Source organism: Nyctibius grandis, chromosome 9, assembly GCF_013368605.1.
Source record: "Nyctibius grandis isolate bNycGra1 chromosome 9, bNycGra1.pri, whole genome shotgun sequence".
Taxonomy (NCBI): Eukaryota; Metazoa; Chordata; class Aves; order Nyctibiiformes; family Nyctibiidae; genus Nyctibius; species Nyctibius grandis.
In genome coordinates this window covers 27,199,490-27,218,823 of record NC_090666.1, presented here as the reverse complement: position 1 = coordinate 27,218,823, position 19,334 = coordinate 27,199,490, and the positions used below count along the sequence as shown (strand labels likewise).

The 19,334-nt window shown below is 42.8% G+C and overlaps 1 protein-coding gene across 3 annotated transcripts in view; it reads left to right on the top strand.

Moving 5' to 3' along the window:
* The window catches only part of FN1 (fibronectin 1), a 55,835-nt gene that overhangs the window by 2,708 nt on the left and 33,793 nt on the right, over positions 1 to 19,334 (top strand). For all 3 annotated transcript variants that reach the window (XM_068407276.1, XM_068407275.1, XM_068407277.1), the window contains exons 4-15: positions 1,479 to 1,610; positions 1,738 to 1,875; positions 4,840 to 4,998; positions 6,411 to 6,611; positions 7,662 to 7,841; positions 9,344 to 9,520; positions 10,460 to 10,612; positions 12,499 to 12,627; positions 14,247 to 14,390; positions 16,762 to 16,883; positions 18,070 to 18,247; positions 18,370 to 18,546. In XM_068407276.1, coding sequence (XP_068263377.1) covers positions 1,479 to 1,610; positions 1,738 to 1,875; positions 4,840 to 4,998; positions 6,411 to 6,611; positions 7,662 to 7,841; positions 9,344 to 9,520; positions 10,460 to 10,612; positions 12,499 to 12,627; positions 14,247 to 14,390; positions 16,762 to 16,883; positions 18,070 to 18,247; positions 18,370 to 18,546 — 1,890 coding nt within the window. The remainder of the gene's footprint in view (positions 1 to 1,478; positions 1,611 to 1,737; positions 1,876 to 4,839; positions 4,999 to 6,410; positions 6,612 to 7,661; positions 7,842 to 9,343; positions 9,521 to 10,459; positions 10,613 to 12,498; positions 12,628 to 14,246; positions 14,391 to 16,761; positions 16,884 to 18,069; positions 18,248 to 18,369; positions 18,547 to 19,334) is intronic.

The following is a 19,334-nucleotide window of genomic DNA, read 5'->3' as shown; positions in this document are numbered from 1 at the left end:
GGGTCTGCTCTGCAGCTGGTGAGACTGAATAACACCATCAGCATTAATGGGACTACTCTGAAAAAATAAATACCACCTGAGAGCTAGTCCCTCTGTCCTCCAAAAATGTCATGCCAATGTTTGTCCGTGAGGGAGCTGGGATTTGATTTCCAGACACTAGCTGAATGTGTTTTTGCGACTCCTTTTTCACCAGCCTGACCCATACTTTCCTCTTGTTCCTCCCTCTCTTCCCTTGGTCCTTTCTCCCCAGCTCTCCCTTTCATGTCTCTGTCTGGAAATCCTTTCCTTATTGAGTCACTGAATTGTTCACAGTTTCCCTTCAGTTCATAATGAGACTTTCTGTGAGCGCAGATGAAGATCACTGTGTGTCAAGACTTTTAGACTGGGATTTCAAAGTCCCTGAGGCACCTTTTGAGAAAAGTCTTGTTCTTAAAAGTATCCAGTTTCTTGTTTAAGACATGTGCTGATTCTAGTAGCATTACCACACAGGGCTCAGAAGCCAGCCATCATTATAGCATGAAAAAAAAATGCATTGAATCTAACAAGTAGTGCTGAAGCCCTTCTGAATTTAATGGCATTTTGTTGAGCAGGGATGATAAGTGTTCTAAGAAAAGAAAGAGTCAGTAAGGAAATTGCAAACATAAGAGCAGTCTCATTTCATCATCATCAGCCTGGTTTAGAGCTCACTGGAGAGTCTCGTTGACTGCAACTGGCTTTGAATCAATCTTTGTAACTCTTAGATTCCCTGCTTTCATAAATGAGCCAAGGAAACATTTTAGTGGCTCCTAATAAATGATCGGATGCACATTTCTCCTTTTTTCCTTGGAAGAAGACCCTGTGTTTGCAAACTGCCCTTCACCATGTTTCCCTTCCTGAGCGTGGGCCAAGTGGTGGGTCTGGACTGCCTCAGGGCTGTGGGGCACCAGCGGGCTGGGAATCTGCCTTTCCAGGGCACAGTTTCCAAACCCAAGAGGACCCATGTGCTACCAGGGTGTCACACCAAGCACCTCCTTATTCTCCACATGCTGGCTGGGCCACCAAGTCCCTCATGCTGTGTAGGGACAGCCACAGAGAAGCCCACGCAGCACCACCTCAGAACAAAATGGAGGGAAACTCTCCCTCACCAGACCTCAGGCTGCGAGTGGGGCCTGAGGAAGAAACAGCACCTCCTCAGGTCCCAGCAGTCCCCTTTCACCAGCCAGGTCTCAGCTGCAGTTTGAAACATGGAGGGGTTTAGGTGAGAAGAGAGGACAGGGCCTGGGAGGCTCAGAAAATGGCAGGTAGCAATGGAAAATGGTGGGCGCCATTTTGCAGGCTGGAGGAGGAGGCAGCCATGGCCTGCCCCTCTCCAACTCACCACCCCCCACCTCAGCCCCAGCTTGACCCCCTTTGCCCCTGGCCAGCTGGCCCTTACCTTGTCCGCACGATGCTGTCCCTGGTGTGGTCCCTCACCTCTGCTCCCCTCTCTCATGCTGCAGATCGCTGCCATGAAGGTGGGCAGTCCTACAAGATTGGTGATACCTGGCGCCGGCCCCACGAGACTGGCGGCTACATGCTGGAGTGTGTGTGCCTGGGCAATGGGAAGGGCGAGTGGACCTGCAAGCCTGTGGGTAGGTGACAGCTCCTTTCTTCTTCCCCAGCTCAGTCAGGGTGTATGGCCTCTTCCTCCCTATCTTCCCTGAGGCGTCCCCATGTGGGATAGCCCTGGGTGGACTCTTATCCCTTTCCCTCTCACAGCCGAGCGATGCTACGACAACACGGCCGGGACGTCCTACGTGGTCGGTGAGACCTGGGAGAAGCCTTACCAGGGCTGGATGATGGTGGACTGTACCTGCCTGGGGGAGGGCAGCGGCCGCATCACCTGCACCTCCAGAAGTAAGTGCTGGCCTGGCTTCCGCTGGCTGCTCCGTTTTATTTATCTTACTTATTTTTCAAAACTGTCCTGTGTCAAAAAGAAAAGGTATTCCTTTTTCTGCCCTGTTGCAAGCTACAATAGTTTGAGAGGGATGGCTGTCTCCTGAGAAGGAGCGGGAAACAGACCCCTGTGAGGTGAGAGGGGGGCGTTTGCAAATCCTGGTTGCCATTTGCAATCTGGGGACACACCACAGAGCTGGTGATCTGTGCTGGTGACAGAGTGGCTGGATTATTTGGGGTTTTAACCTGATTTAGAGAGAAAGGTTTAAGAAATCCGCAGGCCAGCTGAGTCACAGTCGCATGTCTCCCAGGAAGTCAGGCAAATTGGTTGGTCCACAAAATGGCGGAGAGTTTGGCCTAATATCTCCATTTCTGTTTTTTTAAGTAGCCTCCTGAGGGAGAGTTAGGTGCTTTTAAAGAGAAATAGTTACCTTCTCCAACAGCAGGATCTGCTAGATTAAAACATTGTCCTGGTTTTGCAGGGGTAAAATTTATAGAATCAATTTTCTGTTACCTGTTGTTTCAGTTTGTAGCCAGCTGTGGGATGGTGATCAAGGCCCTTAGCAGTGAAAGCCAGGGCAGCTGCCCCAGGCTGGCACACAGGTGTATGCTATGACATTAACGTCAAGTTCACTATAAATGGGAGAGCTTGCTGTAGTCAGGGCTCTACTGCTGTGCTCTACTCTCCCTTTTTCTCCTCTCTTCTCAACCCTTGTGATCCATGACAGGACTTGCCACCACTCTATGGGCTGAATATAACTTTGTGTCTTTTGTATTAGTATTGATAGTGGTTTTCTTATTTCATTAAATCTGTTTAAATTTCAACCCCCAAGTCTCTGCTTTTTCCAGTTTCCTTTCTCAGCTGGGGAGGGGAGATTGGGTGATAGAACAACTGGTTATTGTTTAGCCCTGGGTGCCGGCTAAAGGGAGACAAATGTCTTCTTATTTTTTCTCTTTATTACTGTTTAATATATATGTTCGCTAAAATAGGGTTTGTTTTGTCTGCTCTGCCATCTTGCTTGTTAGTTTTTCCCACCATTTTGTCTTCAGTGTAAACATGCTTCAGCAGCGCAGATGACTTTTTTTGTTTTTACCTCATTGAAGGACATTACTGTAAATATTCCATTTTATTTCTATTTGCAGAGCAAACAGGGCTTTTAAAATCCAAAATCTCGCTTGTTTATCTACCTTCTGTTCCGATTTTCTTAGGAGCAGGCTCTATGGTGGAGCTATCACAGTTTACACCAGTTGCCTCAAGAAAATTTAACTTTGTACCTTATACCTTTGTTATGCAAGGTTTGATAAACTCTTCTGTAGCCTTTTAAGTTGCCTCGGGGCACACAGGTAATGGCTTTCTGCTGATATAAACAGCAGACCTGTAAAGAACTAAAACACTAAGGAGGGTTGGGATTAAAACTGAAGATCTGGGCAGACTTGGTCAAGAAAAAAGCTATAAAAATCAAACCAGCCTTGACAATATTAAATCTGTTAAAAACACATGGGGAAAAATCATTAACTGTCAAATAGGAATGAATAAACCAGAATGTGCTGTTTGTGAATTTTGGAGGAGTTATTATTACTAATAAAAATGATTTGGCAGTATCTTTCCTCCCATAACTCAGGTCTGCACTGTTGTATCGTAAGGGAAATTGCAATATAATGACCTGTTCATTTTTCATTTTGTTTTCCAAATATAATCAAATAGCAAAATTCAAATTTATATATGTAAAATGATAGCTGTAGCCCACGAAGTGGCATTACACTTCAGTATGTGCTGTTGTTACATATCTTTTATGGCCAGCATTTTCCAGAATCACAGCTGACTTCTTGGGGGACATTTCAGCTTTTCATTGTCTAACTTGAGGATCTGAGCATCCATAAGACAGGGTTTTTTCACATTTGCCAAATTACGTTATGAATACTTCACCAATTTACCATTCTTCTGGCAAATACTCTGTTTTTGGTCATTTTAACTACTGTGAATTAGTAATGTGTTTTCCACATTGTTATCCCATGTGCTCTTTCAGTGGCAATCTGGCATGATGCATACATCCTTCCACAGTTTTTCATAAATCCATGTTCATTGATCCGTGATTATATTTGAGCCACTGTATCAAGTTGCCCTTGAATGAGAAGGTGAAATATTGTAATGGGAGAAGAACTAGTTAATCTGTGTGGATCTGGCATCCAGACAAAAGTAGTTTGTTATGCTGTCCTTTGAACCCATTTACTCAATTCATCAGGGGCTGTGGGTTATTAAAGACAACACGGAGATTTAGAAAGTCTAATATTCCTGGTATGACATGAGCAGCTTATATTAACTTTGCTGGAGCTTCATGCACACTTCTTTTGGAAGAAATGGAATTTATCATTTTGCTCTGAAACAGGTTTTAGTTTCTTCTAGCTGAAGGAGAGACCTGAACTTGAACTGTGCACTGTGTATAGTATGAAATGACCCAGCTACAAAGACTTCCACTTTAAAAAAAAAAAGGGCATTAAAACAAGTTTAAGCTTTAGAGGTGTATGCTGGACAGAATGGTCTTAAAACAGCTGTAAAAGTAACTAGCAGAACTGTTTTCAATTCAGAATGTGCTTTTGCACATCGATTTTGAACATAGCTTACTATGTTCACACTGGGAATGTTGTGAAGCTACTTTTAACAATGGCTACAAAGTGAAATCGCAGTTTTGGAAATAAATGGGAGTTTTCCCTTAGACTAAAGCATCAGGATTTTTGGATGCTCTCAGCCTATGCAGGCTTTAGTGCATATAGGACTTGTAATTGTGGGCTGCAGAAAATGAAGTGGGCTCTCAATGAAGGCTTTAAGCTATCAGATCATTTGATAGTGTTGGTGGTTCAGTACTATAAATTGCACGGTGAAGCCATCCAATGCAGAAATAGCTAACAGTCATGTTCCTTATGCAGATAGGTGCAATGACCATGACACCAAGACTTCCTACAGAATTGGAGACACCTGGAGCAAGAAGGATAACCGTGGAAACTTGCTTCAGTGCATCTGCACCGGGAATGGCAGAGGTGAATGGAAATGCGAAAGACACACGTCCCTGCATACCACTAGCACTGGTAAGTGGGGCATTATAGTGTGTAAGGTAGGGGAAGGGACAAGGAATGGCACATTTTGAATGGTTAGGACTTGGTGCCGAATTGTGCCATCCTAATTTAGACATCTAAGAGTCTTGTCAGGGAAAGATTGTCAACAGAGGGTCAGAGTTCAGGAGATGCTCCTTGTCTGTGCACGTGTAGATAAGATTTAATTTATAACTTATTCCCGTGCACAAATGAGTCTTGCACATACAGATGTGATTGCCTGCATAGTCGCAGTGCAGTAAATCACATCTAGGGCCATGCATCCACAGGAACTATCTACTAGCTTTGTCTTGGAAGCATGGCACTTCAAGTTAATAGTTGAACTTTATGCATTCGCCTCAGGGTTACTTTGTTGAAATGCCCTTCATTTAAACTCCACTAAGACCATCTGGTTTCTTTGACAAGATAAATACACCTACTAATGGCTGAGCTTTAAAAAACAGAATGTCAAGGAATGTGTACAATGCTATTTAATACATGCACATTAGATAGTTTGTAATTTTAGTATGAAATATTATCTAGTTTATAGGTAGCATATATTTTTTGCCCAAGGTTTGTTGAAGTCTTCAGCTTCTAATTTCTTTTTTGCCATTTTAAGGATCTAGGTTTCCTTTTGGTGAACGCAATGTAAAACTTCTCTGTTTTCCTGCAGTACCTACACTAAATTTTTCTTGGTAAATGACCTTTAATTGTTTGGTACCAGCACATTAACTTCAAACTCTCAGAAGGTCTAAACTTCAAAATGCACAAAGCGTCAAGGGTGCTGGTATTTTGTTTCCATTATTATTTCCCCCATTGCAGCAGAGCTGAATTTGTGGAGATTCCTGGGGATTAGCAGAAATTTCCATAATGTAGACAATAAGCCTCTTTGTCTCTCAGTATTATTCCAAATTATAATGGACCAAAACCTTTGATTTAAAGTTTAAGAATTCCAGACTAAATGAATACATTTATGTTTTATTTTTCTTTTTCAATGAAAAATTCAAAATGAATCCTTTTTCCCTTATCTCCCTACTTCCTTGGTAATTTTTTATTGTCTTGTCGGTGATCTTGATTTTGCTTTTCTACATTTCCTTCAACTAAAAAATTTTTTTTCCAAAAAAATTGTTTTTAAACAATTCCTGTGAAAAGCAGTTGATGATCTTAATCCTTTCTAAAGCCACTCTACGGTGGTAGAAACCAGAGGCTATCCTTAGCAGAAGTGGGAGTTGTTCTTTCAATTTTGATGTTTGCTAAGTGGAATAATTAAAATGTGTCTAGGGAAGCTGAGAGCTGTGCCTTTGATCTGATGGAGTGCCTAAGGTTTTACTATCTCAGCATTTAATTGAAACATTCTGTTCTTTAGCTTTGGATGTAACGTCTCACTTCTCTCCCGTGTTCTGCTGCAGGATCTGGCTCTCCTAGCTTCACGAATGTACAGACTGCGTTGTACCAGCCCCAGCCTCAGCAGCCCCAGCCTCAGCCATATGGCCAGTGCATAACTGATAATGGAGTGGTGTACTCCGTGGGTATGCAGTGGCTCAAGACACAAGGCAGCCAGCAAATGCTTTGTACCTGCCTGGGCAATGGAGTCAGCTGCCGGGAAATAGGTATGAGTTTGTGTTTAGTGCCTGTTCAGTCCAGTGAGATCTTTGGGACTGTTAGCAATCGGGAAGAAAACTCATCCACACGAAGCAGATAAGCAGGCACTTCTTTATCGCAGCGCTGGGGACACGGGGGATAGCTCCACCATACGTGTCCAACCAAACATTAAAATACATCAGTTTTTGTACACTTTTTCTGTCGAGTCGTTATTACATAAGTTCTTTTACATAAAAATGCATAGTATGCTCGCTCTTAAATTTAACCTTTACAACAGTTGGTTCCGTTAATTATAACCTTATCAATATTCTAAAACAATCATTGGTTAGTTCTACTCTACTGATTGGAAACTATCCCTGATATTCAGGATGGGAAGGGTGAGGGGGGTTTCCAAGCAGCATAACTGGTGTCCATGACGGTCTCCTTAGTTTTTTTAAACAAAACATAGAAAACGCCAGTAACTTCCTGGTGAGGTTTCTCTGGTTACGTATTTCAAACCTAACAGTGCCTATGGTTACCTGTTTCAAACTTAACAGTGCCTATGGTTACTGATTTCGTAGGCACTGACTCTTCTATATGATCAAATCTTGATTATTTTATCGGAGTATTTGCAACAGGACTGCCCTGTGCTTTAATTTCGAAGTAGAATCCTTCTGTATGTGTATCAGAAATGCCTTCTGAAGAAGACATACTGGAGAAAGGTGCAAGGGGTGAAGAAGTAGTTGTTTTAGTTATTTGAAGCCTGGTTCTGTAGGGCAGAAGCATTTCCCAGTGAGTTATATATAACTGCTGAGGGAAAACAAAGCCCTTGGGGAGCAGCATTAATAACTTTATTCAAATCGAGCTGCAATAATATATGTTTGGAAAAGAATGTAAAAGAATGACACAGCTGCGGAGCTAAGTCATCTGTTGGTGTGTATTGGCCCAGGTCCGTGGCAGTCAGCGTGGGTTCGCAACAGCCGGTGACCTGGCCCAGAAGGGCTATTGCTATTTTAGAGCCCTAAGATTTGGGGATTGCTTTAAGCCAGAGTCTAATGCTGTGATTTTTTTTTTTAAAGCTGTGACCCAAACATATGGTGGCAATTCTGATGGAGAAGCCTGCGTTCTGCCTTTCACTTATGACGGAAGGACTTTCTATTCCTGCACCACTGAAGGCCGCACAGATGGGCACCTCTGGTGCAGCACCACTTCCAACTTTGAGCAGGACAGGAGATACTCCTTCTGTACTGAGCAGAATGGTAAGTTCTTCTCAGGGGATCTTCACATGCATGTGACCCTCGTGCAGATGGAGGAAGGAGCAGAGAACATAGGGACAGGCTGCCTGAACTATTCTGGTAGTCTGAAGGGACTCTAGCCATTCCTCAGCAGCCAGGCAGTCCTGTGAATGGAGGGCTGCCTAGTGTCAGGGCACTTCTGTCCCCTTGGCATCTTTGGAGGGTGCTCAGGATTATACAGGTGTAGCCTTTGAGTCCTGTTCTCTCTCCTCTGAGCTGACCTTAGAACTGAAGTACCTTGTCAGGATAGAGCTTTGGCCCAAAGGATACTTAGGCTTTGCCTTTGCTTGGCTGAATTGCTCGAGCAATGCCCATATTAGGTTGTGAAGGAGAGGATATCCATGGAGTACAGTTTGTGCAGTCCTCTGTCACTCCCTCCATCCTGACTATCTAGCCAGGTTGCCATATATAGCAGTAATTTAATGTGATTTGTGATCACTGATCAAGAGTTGGTGCATGACTAATGCAACAGCATTCCCTCTTGTCTGTGGATGGTCAGTGTTCCCTTCACAGCACAGACCTACCTGTGTGGTTGCGCTTCCTGGAAAGCCCATTAGACATCCATGGAACAGTATCCAGGCAGCTTCTCTGGGATCTGACCTTGGAGAGAATTTTTCACATTCCCCCATGAAAACAGTGCTTTTTACTCTGCATATATTTTTGTTTTTATTTATGTACTCTGTTCTACTTCAGTTGTGTTTTCTGATAGAAGTCAAACCTTTTTCTGCAGCGCATACAATATTCTTTCTTTTTTTTAAAAAAAAAAAACAACAACCCATACAAAAAAAACCCCACTGTCCCTGTCCATGCACACATTCTTGTTTTAGTGAGGCTTCTTGTGATACACGGTAGGGAATGAGAGATATCAGTATAGAAAAACCTCAACAAATGCCTCCTTGTTCTCCTTTATTTGTAAAGCGGAGTTGCTCAAGAGGTGAGTAGTTCAGGTAGATTACAGCCCTCTTTCCACTGCTGCTTGCAAAACACGAAGCTTCCAACCTACAGAGAGGTTTTGACTTGTCCTGTTGTACATAACTGAACTGTAACCCTTTCGTGAGGGCTAGGGCTTTACTTCAAGCCAAAGGGCAGAACTGGGTAATAGCTTCAGCGAGATAATACAGATATGCTGAGAACTGGGGGTTTATTTGTTTCCCTGGGCTTTGGCACAAAGGGTCTGCAAAGCTATTTCCTAAACACAGTAAGCTTTGGTTTTCCCTGTTCCCTAGGAATTCCCATGGCTGGCTCCACAACTCCTTCCAAAGCAATGTTGGAACTGAATTGACCTTGTGCAAGGCTTATGTTTCCAGATCTGAATTAATTAAAGCCAAGAAAAGAGGCTTGTGGATAATATACAGGGTGCACATGGGAAAAAATAGTGCTAGTGGTTTGTTTTCCAAGCTCTTCCATGCCTGCTAAGGGAGAGTGCAGGCTTCATTTGCATCTGTTTTCTTTTCACTTTTGTACAGTTTTGGTCCAGACACGTGGTGGCAATTCCAATGGTGCTCTATGCCACTTCCCCTTCCTGTACAACAACCGCAACTACACTGACTGTACTTCTGAGGGACGGAGAGACAACATGAAGTGGTGTGGAACCACTGAGAACTACGACGCTGACCAGAAATTTGGTTTCTGCCCTATGGCTGGTAAGGCTGAGAACCATAAAGGGATTATGGAATTCCTATAAGTGGTTCTTTGAGCTGGAAAGTAAAGAGCTGTCTGTCGTTGGTCAGTTGTTGATGACTTCCAGTGAGCTGCATCGCAGCCCAAAACCCTTTAAGGCATTTCTGAAGTCTTGTTTTGTCCTTTTTTTCCCCACTGATCACCTCTAGCAGAGACTTAGGCAATGCCAGGAGAAGGCAATTTTCATTACTACTTTGCTATAAGCCAGTGGTAGGCACGCTTCTCAGCTGGTGCAAACTGGTGTAGACCCGTTAGAGAGCATTTGACTGTAGTGCTTTGTAGTAAGTGAGGTTTTTATCTTGCATCTACCAAAGCTTCTCCCTTATGGCTTCTCCCTTCCTTTTGCCCAATCTGTGGTTAGGAATAAGTCTGTACTTGTAAATTCAGCGTGTTTCCCTGAAAATGGCAGTAATGTCAAAATCAATAATGTGGTCCATTCCTACAATCCATGCCTATCTCCATGATGTCAGGAGGAGACGTGTGGGAGGGAATGTGACTGCTAATTCTTAAATGAAAGGCCTTTGGTAACTAATGGTAGTGCAGCATCTGAGTCCTTAAATAGCTTGTGGAACACGCGGGTCTTCAAATGGCTGCGTTCGTATAAAGATGTGTGTAACAAGAACTGATTCCTTCACACAGCACCCCTTGGGCATTGCAGAGAAGCTATTTCTAGTAGTTTTCAAATGAAAATTAAAATGAATGAGCCCCTACAAGGGATCTGCACTTAGAGAATGTCATCACCCAGCAAAAATGCTGTTCGAAATTGAGTGGGTGCCTAAAGCTTCCTTGTTAAGATGCAGAAACCGCTACACATTATGAAGGGGCATTGCAAATGCTCTAAGCCCTCAAGATCTTGTTAATTCTAGCCACATAAAGTATCCTCTTGCTTTCTTCTCAACCAGCCCATGAAGAAATCTGCACAACCAATGATGGTGTCATGTACCGTGTTGGGGACCAGTGGGATAAACAGCATGACATGGGCCACATGATGAGATGTACTTGTGTAGGAAATGGCCGTGGAGAATGGACTTGCATTGCCTACTCCCAGCTCAGAGGTACTGATTTTCATTTTGATGTCACCACTTTAGTCTAAGTGTTTGGCGAGTGGGAGAAATTGGTTTTCTTTTCTATCATTGTGAGGTCGAGTCCAGGCTCAAGAACTGTGCGTTACCATGCTTTGCTTTGGAGTAGAAAGGGAATCAGAGGGACTACGTGAAGTTCCTGTCTTGTTTGCATGCTGGAAAAGTACTATTTCAGCCTTTGCAGGCTAGCAAGCAGGAGCAAAACTTGATGAGCTTAATCAGGAGGTATCCCTACCTCCTTTTATCTACGTTTAGGATCAGCACCACTGTGACTTTACAGTGAGCTCAGCAGAGGCACCTTCCCTCTCTCAAGAAGAGACAAAACTCCAGGCTAGTCTGAAGTTTGAATGCAGAGCCATTCTGTTTTATTGTTCTGCAGTGAAATTTTCAATTCCTTTGTGCTGGATTAGCCCTTTGCTGGCTAATCTATATGAAAAGTTGGCAGGACAGCACTGAGATCACTTTTATTTATTTACTTATTTATATGAGTAGTCCAAGTGGAGAAGTGCTTAAGCAATACCGAAAAAAGAAGACTTAAAAGCACAGACATTCGATCATCCTACAGCTAGCTCACAGCATTGGCTTCATGTCTGGAAAAGGCAGGGGGGTTGCTGTCAAGCAGCCAAGAAAGGACTCTTAACACCACTGCTGAAATGAGATATAATTTATAGGGAAAGGCTCACTCAAGGGCTTTGGGAGGGTTTGTTTTTTTTTAATACGTTTACTTCAGAACAGTGAGAAACGCACTGCTAAAAGTTCTGGTCTGTGAAACTCCGTTTCCACATACATAGCTAGTTCTCTGCAGTTTCATTCTGGAGTTAAAGTGGTCTTTCTTGATGAGGTGGGGTAGAGATACTTTGCCTTTTCAAAAGGCAAAGGTTGTCACAGTAGAGCTGTTTAAACACAGCAGCCAGAGAAGGTCCTTAGTGCCCATAGGAGGGTCTGAGCACTTCTTGGTTTATCCTGATGCTGTGCCCGTGGTGTGGGAAAGTATGATGGGGAATGAAGGCTTGGGATTAACTGAGTCACTTCCCCAAGGACAGATGGTCTATGATTGACTGCGGAACTGAACTTGGGTCTCTTGGGTCCCAGTTAACAAAACAATATGCTCTGGGGTGGTTTTCTTGTTTGTTTTGTCTTTCTGCTCCTTGCTGTGATTAGGCTGGCGATAGGAATTCTGGGCCAGATCACAGATTGACATGTCGCCGTTGAACCTAATAGACTGATACCATTGTACTTAAGATGGAGGCTGGTGACTGGTGTTTTGAGGGAATAGTAGGTTGGTATGCATCAATGGCATCCTGCATGTGTAAGGAATCTGCTCCTGTCTTCAGATTACTACAAAGTGTAGCAGAGATACCCAGCAGAATAACATCATGAGGATGTTTTTACCTCTTCATGGTATCTTTATGAATTTGGAGTAGCCCTTTGCTGCTTGTGTAGTTCTAATGATTTCAGCCAGTGCTCACTGAAGTATTTCAGTCTAGACTTTCCTCAGAGGAGGTAGTGAGAGAGTTAGCATGCTGTTTCAGCTTTTCTTTCACACGTAGAATCTGTCAAAAGGAACAACCAGGCAGTTCTGTAGTTTGACTAACATATAGTACTTTGGACTGCATCCTACAGACCTCTTTTCTGCAAGCATTGCTTATTTGCACATTGCTGATAAATGAACTCGGGAGCACTGGTGTGTACGCAGCACTTCTGTGATGATTACAGATATTGGGAGGGCTCCCTTTTGCATGAATGGAGCTTATCGTGGAAGCTGATCAAGAGGAGGGAACGATGTGCCAAGCAGAAGGATTTTGTCTTAATGCTTAGAGCTATTGCTGACAAAAGCGTCTCTGCTCTTTCTCAAACAGACCAGTGCATTGTGGACGGTATCACCTATGATGTGAACCAGACCTTCCACAAGCGTCATGATGAGGGGCACATGCTGAACTGCACATGCTTTGGTCAGGGCCGGGGGAGATGGAAATGCGATCCTGTTGGTAAGTCACCAGCTGTTCCCGCTTGCTAAACACAGACTGTGGCTGTGTAGGAACTGGTTATGGTATGGTGAAACTGGTGTGTGAATTTGGACCCAGTCTTTGCCCACTTTCTGCCCTGAATTGCACAACTGCAAAAGTAGAAGTAACACTGGATTTGCTGGAGGGTAAGTGAAAGGGGATTCCTAGTTTTAAGGAGATAAGCTGGGGTTATCAGACATGCCACAGAAGTTGATGATGATGCAGAAGTAATGGATTGTGGCAACATACCTCTTAAAGTGTAGCAGGTTGTGGTAACAAGGCATATTAGCCCCAGGCTGGGGTGATTTGGCTGAATTCTGGTACCTGAGCTGTCAGCCTAACAGGCAGGGCTCTCGGGCAGAATGCTGATAATATGCAGCTAAGTACTGATGGTAGGATCAGCTTTCTTTCCTTTCTCTGTCCTAAAATCTTTAGGTCTCCTCATTGAACTGAGAAAGGAGCACCAGTATATATTAACTTACCTTGGACTGAATTGATTTTTTTGGCTTCCCTTTGTTCTGGCAAAGAGAAAGCTCAGGATGAGAACATGTGTTAATAGTACTCTGGAGGTTAGCTAAAACCATCATGCTTCTCTGTAGGAATGAGGAGATTACATCTCTTCTGCCTCCCCCCCTTTCCTAGTGAACCTTGATTGGAAGATAAGAACTGGCTGTTTGGTTTGCAATTACTAAATCCAAGAGAACTTCGAACTATTGCCAAGAAAATCTATTAGAAAGTACTAGTCGTTAAGTTCTGCTTTATTTACAGTAATATCCATACAGGTTTACTGGAGGAACTTGGATTGCAAAGCTCCTGAAAATTACTACTTTGAAAGAAGGGGAGGGGAGTGATTTCAGCTATCTGTAAAGGTGCAATTGGTTTAATTTTGTTGGCTCTCTCTAAACAAGGCTCCTGTTTATCCAAGCAAGCATAATGCTAGTTCTCACTGAAAATTTCTGTTGAGCCAGAAACACAGGCATAGGTTAGACTAGAAAGTGTACTGGAGCGCTGGTACTGTGTTGTATTTACACTAGCTAAGCTGATTTCAGGATTTGATCTGTCCTCCTTTGGTTTATACAATGGTAAATCTGGAAAGACTCTGCTGAAAATTAATGGGTCACTTCGGACTTATAAAGTATAACTGAATTCTGCTGAAGCCAGTAGGAATTTTGTCATTGATTTCCTTGAGAGCAGCATGGTTTAGCTTTGGATGAGAGATGAACTTAGTTGATGGGAGCAGAATTGGGATCCACAATAGACAGTTCAAAATAAATCCTTTTTTGAAGGAACACCCCATTGACTTCAGTGGGAAGCTTGCCAGGTGGACAGCCTGTACTTAACAGTATCTTAAGAAATGCATCACAGCTGAAGCAGCCCACAGTAGCTAACTTAACACATGCAGTGATATATCAAGAACTTTGATTTGAGATTCAATTTCTGTTGCCACTTTCTTTTTATGTAACTATATTTGCAAATAAACATTGGTGTTACATTTCTGTGTGTAAAAGTCTCTTGTGATTTACTTTTCTGTGTTTGGCATAGATTTTTTCACTATAGTTTCAGTAACATGCAGTGGTTAACTGTCTCTTTTGTGTCTTTAGATCAGTGCCAGGATTCAGAAACCCGTACCTTTTACCAAATTGGAGATTCGTGGGAGAAGTACGTCCATGGTGTCAGATACCAGTGCTATTGCTATGGTCGTGGTATTGGAGAATGGCATTGCCAGCCTCTGCAGACCTATCCTGGTAAGAAACCCAACAGATAACTAACTCATCTGCTGAGTAAGACATGAGGAAAGCAATCTTTCCACCCTTCACCTGCTCAGGTTTCTGTATATTATTCCTTTTGTTTTCCTTTTTTAAACAGAACCATTTCTACCACTCCCTTGGCAGACACAAACAGGTGTCATGATTATAAAGAGGGGGCCAGGCTGTTAACAGCTGTTCCTGAGGCCAGGGTTAGTTTAGAGAATGACTATCAGTTCACACAACAACTTGGGTTTACATTGCCTCTTGGTATTTAGCAATATCACACCTGCAACCTTCAGTTTCTGTTGCTTAAAACCCTTACATGTGTAGTCTTTCCTTTTCCACTCACTACAGAAGCAAAATCCACCACGGAATGAAGCATTTTTCCTGATCAGTGCCCTAAAGAAATTAAATATTTGAATTTTTGTTTGCTCAGTCAGTTCCAGGAACTCTTTATAGAGACAGGCAATGCCTGTTTGTTGGCTTGTTCTGTTTCAGTTCCCTTAACAGAACATGATGAGGGGAACAACTCTGCTTTCCTGTTTAAGGTTGCAACTACCACTGGCTTAATCTGAATAAGATGAAATATTAAGGCTGTGTTGTGGCTTCGCTGTTGGGAGGAGAAGGCATTGGTTCCTCAACCCATCTCTGAGCATAAATGTGAAGGAACTGCGTAAAGATGGCATGTAGCAGCTTCAGTGCTGAGTTGATTCTCTGCTTTTTTATCAAGATAGGTTAAGAAGCATCTGTCCACTTAGTAGCTGCAATGTACTTATCCCCTAAGTGCCCTGCAAGGTAAGAAAAGGAATGTGAAGCTCATTCAGAAAGAGGGTTTTAATCTAGGTGCCCCTGCTGTAGAAGGGGACTAGCCTCTTTGAAGTCTGTTGCAACTAAATGCTTCACATAAATAAGGTAGGGAAGGTCTTTGTGAAGCACCCTGTTGAACCTGACTTATACTCAGCAGTGTTGTCGATGAACTGACTGCATTTCTATCCATGGCCATACAGCTAGTGAGCCAGAAACAAGGGAATAGGACACTTGGCAAACAGGACTATGGACTTGCCTTTCTTTGGGAAGGCGAACTAAGGAGGGCAAGAATAGGAAGCAGGCTTTCTTTGGACTTTTTTTTTCTCTCCTGAGTTTCTTACTGGGACTTGCTGAGCTTCATTGACTCCTGTCAGCCTGCTTAAATAAACATGTCCCTGAGCTCTCTGATATATGCATACCTCCAGACTGGAGATCAGGACTTTGGGATTCTTTTAGACACAAGAGTGACTGAAAATGTGTAAATAAACCAAATCTAATGTTTCTGAATGTAGGTTTGGGGTTAGGTGAGCTTTGAAATTCTCTGCCTGTGGGCACAGGTTGGTTGTCTGTAAGTCCCGTTAAATATGGAGCAGGTATATATGTTACACAGTTGTCCAAATAAATTATAATTAGAAACGTTGGGAGTGAAGAGAGGGTGTAAAGGTATTTAATGGCTAAAACAAAACACTTTCCTGCAGATTCCAGGCTGCTCTTTGCTGGGATTTTCTGAGAACTAACACAAGCACAGTGCTGCTGACTGTTCAGTGAAACGTCCCCAGCAGGGCTGGGAGGGACTGAATGGAGGACCATGGGATCATAAAACCTTTCCTTCTCCATTAGAGAGCTTTGTGGAGAAAATACACCTGAGCCTGGTCTAGCCAGATGCAATCGTTAGTCTTATGCATTAGAGCACTGCTGAACTTGTATTTTCGTGAGTTTATGAGCCTGATTTTTCTCAAAAATTCCATCAACACTTCTGGTGTGGTTTGTGTGCAAAAGACATGCCTCACTACCTGTGGACTGCTCCACAGAGTCCTGAAAATTCAGTGTTTCAGGTCACCTCATTAAGAAATTTAGTAAAATAGTAAAAGCCTAGTGTCTCTTTGCAGGGTCTATTCAATGTCAGATCAGGAATTTGCCCTCACCATGCCACAAGATCAGACCTGGATTTGGCAGACAGTTCTAATCCGTTTCTCTGCTCCCAGTGCAGAAGATATTAATTGATGAAAGCGGTTAGTTGCTGAGAAGCTCCATCTCTTTGAACAATCTGACTTTGCTTTGCAGACTTTTTCTGTACTAGATCGCCCCAGTTTTCTATTTCATTGATAACTCACAGGAAATAAACCCAAAGAGCACATGTTAACTCCCCCACAGAGTATATTCTAATTCACCAGTTTTCTAAGTAGCGATGAAGTGTTCAGGATAGAAAGACAATATAACTTACTTCCCATGTATAGCAATAGTGTGTGAACTGTGCAACTTTCTTGCTTCTTGATGACTCTACAATGAAGGCAGAAGAAAAGCATCCTCAGTATGTTAAAAATGGTAAATCTTTTTTCAGGGTCAGCTGGGCCTGTTCAGGTGATCATCACAGAGAGTACAAATCAGCCAAACTCCCACCCCATCCAGTGGAACGCTCCTGAACGATCTCACATCACCAAGTACATTTTGCGCTGGAGACCGGTGAGCACCATGTTCATCATCATTCATTCATCAAAAATACTTTATTTGGCTTTTTCTGTGTCTGAAAGAAGCGGCCGACACAATTTCAGCAAAATTTAGTTGCTAATTCAGTGTCCTTGTCCTGTTGAGGTCAACAGTTACTGTGAGGGTTTTCCTGCCCAAACTTTGCTGGTCACTGTCTTCATGAAGTATCTTATTAAGCAAAGCACTAGTACAGAAAGCAGACAAGTTTATATCCTCCTTGACTTTATGTAATGTAAATCCTTGTGGAAGCTTCTTCTTCCTAAGATTGTTTTAGTACCATGTGCATATCCAGAGACAACTGGGATAGATTTTATCCTATTAATGAGGAGGTAAAAATGAGTAGGAGATGAATATATAAACAGCTAGCATAGGATTAAATAAATAGTCATCTCCCATCTTCTGTAAAGTCTAAACAAAGCTGGCTTAACCACTGCTTGTTGGCTCACTCATATTTGAGGAATGATGCGTTTTAACCAGCATAGATGAGTTGTGTTACAGTTCCCCTGAGTACAGCTTCACAAAAGACCACTTAATGATTAAGAACATTAGTACGTTGATGCTGCCTGTTATTAAGAGAACAATAAAGGCCCTGATCCAAAGCCATTAAAGGCACTCAAGTCTTTTTACTGACTTCAGTGTATCTTGGATCAAGGCCTGAATGAAATGGACTTTAAAGCACTGGAGTACAAACCTGAGGAGGATGGAGCATTATTTTAGAGCTTCCCATAGAGTTCAAACGCAGGGTAGAAGGGAAGAACTTTTCTCTATATTGTTTTCAGATGATGGCTTAGAGTGTTATTGTGAACAGCCTACAACTATGCATTTTCCAGCCATTCCTTCATGCCTTAATGCATTTTTGATAAAGGAATGAGTTCAGTGTATATATTACAAATAATACTTCTTTTAAAGGAAAAAGTTCAAAGCTAGATTGTTTATCAGTTTATCCCAGTAAAACTTAATCACCCAAAATGTCATTAGCCCTGCTTCCTGGCGTACCTTTCTCATCTCCTTTGACTTGACTCTGTCTGTGCATTAGCCATTCGAGTCACACCTCTGTGTGAATATCACCGTACTTTGTAACCATGTAGCAGGTTAGGCCACTAGATACGTCTGCTTGCAGGCTAGGCAGTTTCTTGCTATTTGGGTGTCTTTATTCTTGCAGAAAAACTCTGGAAGGCAGTGGAAGGAAGCCACCATCCCTGGCTACCAGAACTCCTACACCATCTCTGGCCTGAAGCCTGGTGTGATATATGAAGGACAGCTCATCAGTGTTCAGCGGTATGGCCACAAAGAAGTCACCCGCTTTGATTTTACCACAACCAGCACCACAGCAGTGACAAGTAAGTTGAACAGCTGGGCATCCCAAAAAACCTAATCTCCTTCACCTGAGTCTGTTTCGTGCATCCCAGTTAACACAAAAGTAGCGATGGTTAATTAAACCTCTCTTTCATCTGTCTTGTAGGCAACACTGTTTCAGGAGAGACAACTCTTCTTCCTCCTGTGGTTGCTACTTCAGAGTCAGTCACTGAAATCACAGCGAACAGCTTTGTTGTCTCCTGGGTTTCTGCTTCTGACACAGTTTCTGGATTCCGTGTTGAGTATGAGCTGAGCGAGGAGGGCGATGAGCCACAGTATCTTGGTGAGACAATATTTAAGTCTACTAGGCCAAAGCATTGCTAACAGTACAGTGCTGTTTTCTGTGACAATCAGTATAGCTAGTGTAATAGTGAGGAGCTCGCTATCTTTCAGTATGATTCAATTAGGATATGAGAGTGGCAGGACTAGCTCAGATTAAAAGCTCACTTAGTTCCTTGTCCTTTCTTCACCAATGACCATAAGTTCACGTCCAAGGAAGAGTATGAGAACAGGGCAAGTATCTAGCAATATCCCCTCAGAATACTGTCCCAGGACCCTGCAGAGGAAAACTCCCTGAGCCAGGGGTGGTGGATTTGTAGTAACTGTGGGTAGATATATTTATTATTTTCAGGTCCATAAATTTGTCCAGTCTTTTCTTCCTTTTGAAATCACATAAATTTACTAGCTTCCACAGCATCCTGAAGTCAGCAGCAGTGCAGATGAGAAGAGAACCAAATCTATTTTTCGAACGTGCCGCCTGGCTAATTTTCTTTGCTATACCTCTGACCTTCCATCAGAATGGACAGAAGAAATCCTTCCCAAATGCCCTCTCTTGGCTACTTGTCATCTCATGGATGTCTGTTCCAGTCTGCTCTGTCAGTTGTTTTGTGTGGATTGAATCTTATTCATCTTTGATAATGTGGCAACTTAGCTAAGCCAGGAAGCTGGTTAAAGGCACTGGACTCAGACCTAGGAATTGAATCCACTTTTCCAACATCTACTGTAGAGCCTGTGTCACCCCACATAATTTCATCTTAACTTCTTTTTCCTAATTGCCTGTCTTAACAATGG